The following is a 4,463-nucleotide window of genomic DNA, read 5'->3' as shown; positions in this document are numbered from 1 at the left end:
GATTTTTTTTGCGTAACTTGTCAGTGAACTACGGCTCTGTGTAGTAAATTCTGCTCCATCTGAAAGCACGTGATGATGATTTCCTGCTGATTACAGAACCGGCTTTACTATCAAAATGCGCATGACAATCGCATTCGATTAATCGTGCAGCCCTACAGACAAACACATAAAAAGCCAAACAGACAGATGATGGACAAAAAACACAGACAGATAGACAGGCAATTAAATGGACAGATAGACAAGACAAACAGGCAGGCAATAGACAAACAGATACACAGGCAGACAGACAAAGAATAGACTAATAAACATACAGACAGACAGGCATATGGATAGCCAGACAGACAGGCAATGGACTGATGGACAGACAAATAAACAGAAAAAAAGTCTAACAGACAGACAGGCCTTGAAAAAAACAGGAGAACAGACAGCAGGCAATGGACAAACTGTTAAGAAAATAGATAGGCAGATAGACAGACAGGCAGGCAAAAGATGGACAAACAGATGGAAATACAGACTGGAAATGAAGAAATAGATGGACAGATAAACAGTCAGATAGATAAACAAGCAGACAGACAGTCAGGCATTTGACAAACAGATTGAAAGATGGACAGACAGACAGAGAAAAATGCAATAGACAGACAGACCGGCAGACAGATGAGTATGAAGATATCTCAGAAGAAAGTAATGTTAAATACACACATGGACACAATGTGTATAAGCAGACGAGCACACTTATGAACACATAAGGCAGCAAGTCCAAATCTGCAGACGCCGCCATGTTGAAACGACATTCCAAGAAGGAGAGCGAGAACTCAAACTCAGACTCTTTCAAAACAGAATGGCAAGTCTCAACATGATGCCTCGTTCCATACAGTACATAAAAAGAAAAAACAGTGCAAGTGCTGCTCTTTAGTTCCCAAGCATTAGGAAACCTCTGGTACATGGAGACAAGCCCTTCCATCACTTCACAGGTATGTTCATGGCCGTAAAGGGACAGTTCATCCAAAAATTCTTTCATCATTTACTCACCCTCATGTCTTCTTTCTACCTAAAAGGAGTTATTAAACAGAAGCAGCTGCACTTTTCCATATACAACGAATGAGAAAGGTAACCACAGATGTCAAACAAGATTTTCAGTGATAATTTCACACTGTTCCTCATACAAAACTATCAAATGACTTTCAAAGATTTGGAATGTAGTATGTAAACTCTAAAATGTATTTTATACAATGCCTATGTTTATCCTTTTTGGAGCTTGACGGTCATTGCTTCTTCACATGCACCTTGACTGTAGAGTGTACATTCTTGAAAACATCTCCTTTGGTGTTCCACAGAAGACAAAAAAAGATAACATATCTCTTCAAGGCATTACAAACAGAGTGAAGAGAGTAAAAGGAAGTCTCTAGTGCGAGTGAATTTGAGAATATTCGGGTGACAGGGCTTTGACAAGTGCTGGATAGTGTCCACAGAGGCCCAAACTGTCAGCATTTAATGAAACCAAAGCCACTCAGAGCTCTTAAATGAGTACAGATGTGCCACTATTGAAGAGAAGAAACCCCTCTGAGAACCACTGCAAATATAGAACCAGCTACCTGAGCATTTCAGGAGATCTGTCCAAAAACACTGCTTACAAGCAGCCGATTTACAGCTAGCATAAAGATAAGAACGAGATCGAGTGCTTCCTCTATATAATACATCAAGATATATCAGATATTCATTTTGAGATTATCAGATGACAACTCTGGCTGGTCAATTACAGATTTAGTAGTTGCCATTTGTGTCAGTTTCACATCTACCAACAGCACTCCTAACACAAGCGATCTGTTTTTGATTTATGAAAATGTTATGCAAGTTAATTTAATTTTCAGCAACTTGGCATACATCTCATTTCAGTATAAATCAACAATATTTCAGCAATCTAATACATCTTTAGTTACTGGAATCTGTATCAGTAACGATCAGTGTTGGGCAAAGTTACTTTTAAAAGTAATGCATTACAATATTGCGTTACTCCATAAAAAAGTAACTAATTACGTTACTTAGTTACTTTTTATGGAAAGTAATGCGTTACTTTACTAGTTACTTGAAAAAAGTAATCCGATTACGTAACTCACGTTACTTGTAATGCGTTACCCCCAACACTGGTAACGATCCTTTTTAGTTGAGCACTAGCTAGACTACAATACATTTGACCCTTTTAACCCCTTTAGCTTGCTTCTACAAGTCTTTGATTTGCGTTATCATTAGGGGTGTCACTATAAATCGATTCATGGATCGATTCTGTGATTTTCCGAATGCGTCGCGATTCTCTCTTGAATCGATTTTGAGATTAGTTGTTAACGGCAGATGGCACTGCATGCTTTAGAAACAGCCGTACTCCGCTTGCTTCCAGTTCCTTACACACGCACCATTTGAACTTGAAATAATCATTTATAAAGTCTGAAAATGTTGAAGCGAATTACGAGTGTTCACAGTGGGCTGTTTACATTAGTCTCACGTCATAAAAGCGTAAAAGCCGAGGAGCAAGTACATTTAACCACTTACATTACTCAGTTGAACGCACAAATGCTCTTCTTCGTGAGCATTTGAGTGTGCAGTTAAAAAACAAGTTTAGAACTGATTCCAGAGAGAATCGCGATGCATTCTGAAAAAATTGCAGAATCGATCCACGAACCAATTTATCGTGGCACCCCTAGTTATCGTCATTTGTGCTTCACCTAACTTGTGCACAAGGCTCCACATCGCAAGTGCAATGTTGTACCGGGTGCGCTACTAAGCAAGTTTACGATGTCAGAAAAGCCATACATATGGAGCTGATTATGTGATTCAAATGTCAAAATGTATTAGTCTACAAATAATGCACTATGGTAAAAGTGTTTTAAGGTCACAACAAGAAAATAAGCATTTACTGATCAATAATTTGCTTGTGTAATCATAATTTGTGTGAAATAGAAGTAGTTGTTGGTGTCTGACTGGCACTAATGGTCTTTTCATGTGTAAAATTAATTGTGTGTACAGGTAGGTTTTTGGAGTTTTACAAAAATGTAAGTAGAAGCACATAAAATAATTAATAAAAAGTGTAACTGGCCTTATTAATAGGTTAATAAGTGCAGATTTGTGAGGGATTGAATCTTACTGCTTCTCTTTGTAAACTAGGCAAATCTGATGGCAAGGAACACCACTGTAAACACAAGCAGAGTAAGACACACTCACGCCACAAAAGACTATTGACATTTACATTACACACATGCCAAATGACAGGCTGCACGCAAACACAGCACTCCCTTTAACACCTGCCAATAATTCAGGTCTACAGATAAGCCTCTCCCTCCTCCGTGGTTTTCTCTTACCTGAGCAGACTGGAGAGCGAGTGTGAAGAGCTCCCGATATTCCCGGCCGATCCGGAACCTCCGGCGGCGGCCGACCCGACCGACGGTCTCTTCCCGGACAGGAGCTTCTCAACGGCGGCCAGATTCCCGGTGCGCGCCGCCTCCAGCAGCTCCTGCTCCTTCCCCATCTCACCGCGAGCAGGAGGAGCGGAGGAGCGGCGGAGACACGATCACACGGCCACACGAACCCACTGCACGCCTCTCCGACTCCGCAACACGCATCCACGCGCCGCACGACGCGCTCTCTTCCCGCTCCGGCGCGCTCGGTCCACCAGCGGCGGCTGTGTCCGGGTTCTTCCCGCTCCAAGCGCAGTCGCTCCGGGGAAACTTTCTCTCCCTGCGCCGCACAAACTTCCTCTGGCACGGAGCGACACGTCACTTCCGCGACGGGTGCGTTCCTCGGTGACGTCGCGTTCGCTCGGAATTAAGCACAATCTTTTAATTACACTAATGACGGCGGAACAGCATTCAGGGGATTGAAATCATTACGCGACGTCCTCGTCTGATCACTCATCCTTACATCCTGACATCAGCGGAAGAAGAAACCGTGACGGTTTATCGAGGATTAATGGAAACTAGCATTTTGGCCTATTTTTCGTTTTTTCTTGGTAATTCCGTAATTAAGCCAGTCTTGGAAGATTTTAATGTTATATTGATGTTGAATTATAAAAAATGTGTACCTTACCCGAATCAGGCTTATTGATCAGAAGATGTTAAGTTTGCATTGGTTTTCACGAAGCATTTAGGATGCTAGCGAAACAACTCTTATACTAATCACTGAATCACCTCCAACATAAAGATACTGCAGCAGAGTTTAAACAGAACAGGATCAAATGTATGAATTAGGCTCATTTTTGCCAGAATTTACTGATTAGCCTAATTGTTTGATTGATTTTAAGCAAATACTATATTTATTTACAGGTACTTTAGTTTAAGTATAGATTCACTACTTGAGCATCATATAAAATAAAATTATTATTTGTATAATTTTAAAAATAAGTAGGCCTAACAATTTATGTAGCCTATTGTTTTATTTATATATATATATATATATATATATATATAATTTGTGAA

General features: G+C 40.4%; 2 protein-coding genes across 2 annotated transcripts in view; one reads left to right on the top strand and one right to left on the bottom strand.

Moving 5' to 3' along the window:
- anks1aa (ankyrin repeat and sterile alpha motif domain containing 1Aa) overlaps positions 1-3,764 on the bottom strand; it is a 114,890-nt gene extending 111,126 nt beyond the window's left edge. The window contains exon 1 of the mRNA XM_016513676.1: positions 3,351-3,764. Within this exon, the coding sequence (XP_016369162.1) occupies positions 3,351-3,517 (167 nt within the window). The 5' untranslated portion in view covers positions 3,518-3,764. The remainder of the gene's footprint in view (positions 1-3,350) is intronic.
- A 157-nt stretch (positions 3,765-3,921) lies between these two features.
- Positions 3,922-4,463, top strand: part of taf11 (TAF11 RNA polymerase II, TATA box binding protein (TBP)-associated factor) — a 4,065-nt gene continuing 3,523 nt past the window's right edge. The window contains exon 1 of the mRNA XM_016513677.1: positions 3,922-3,997. The gene's annotated coding sequence lies outside the window, so the exon portion shown is untranslated. The remainder of the gene's footprint in view (positions 3,998-4,463) is intronic.

The sequence above is a fragment of the Sinocyclocheilus rhinocerous genome, unplaced genomic scaffold (assembly GCF_001515625.1).
Source record: "Sinocyclocheilus rhinocerous isolate Xijiao unplaced genomic scaffold, SAMN03320098_v1.1 scaffold776, whole genome shotgun sequence".
NCBI lineage: Eukaryota > Metazoa > Chordata > Actinopteri > Cypriniformes > Cyprinidae > Sinocyclocheilus > Sinocyclocheilus rhinocerous.
This window is presented reverse-complemented; position numbering and strand designations above follow the sequence as displayed.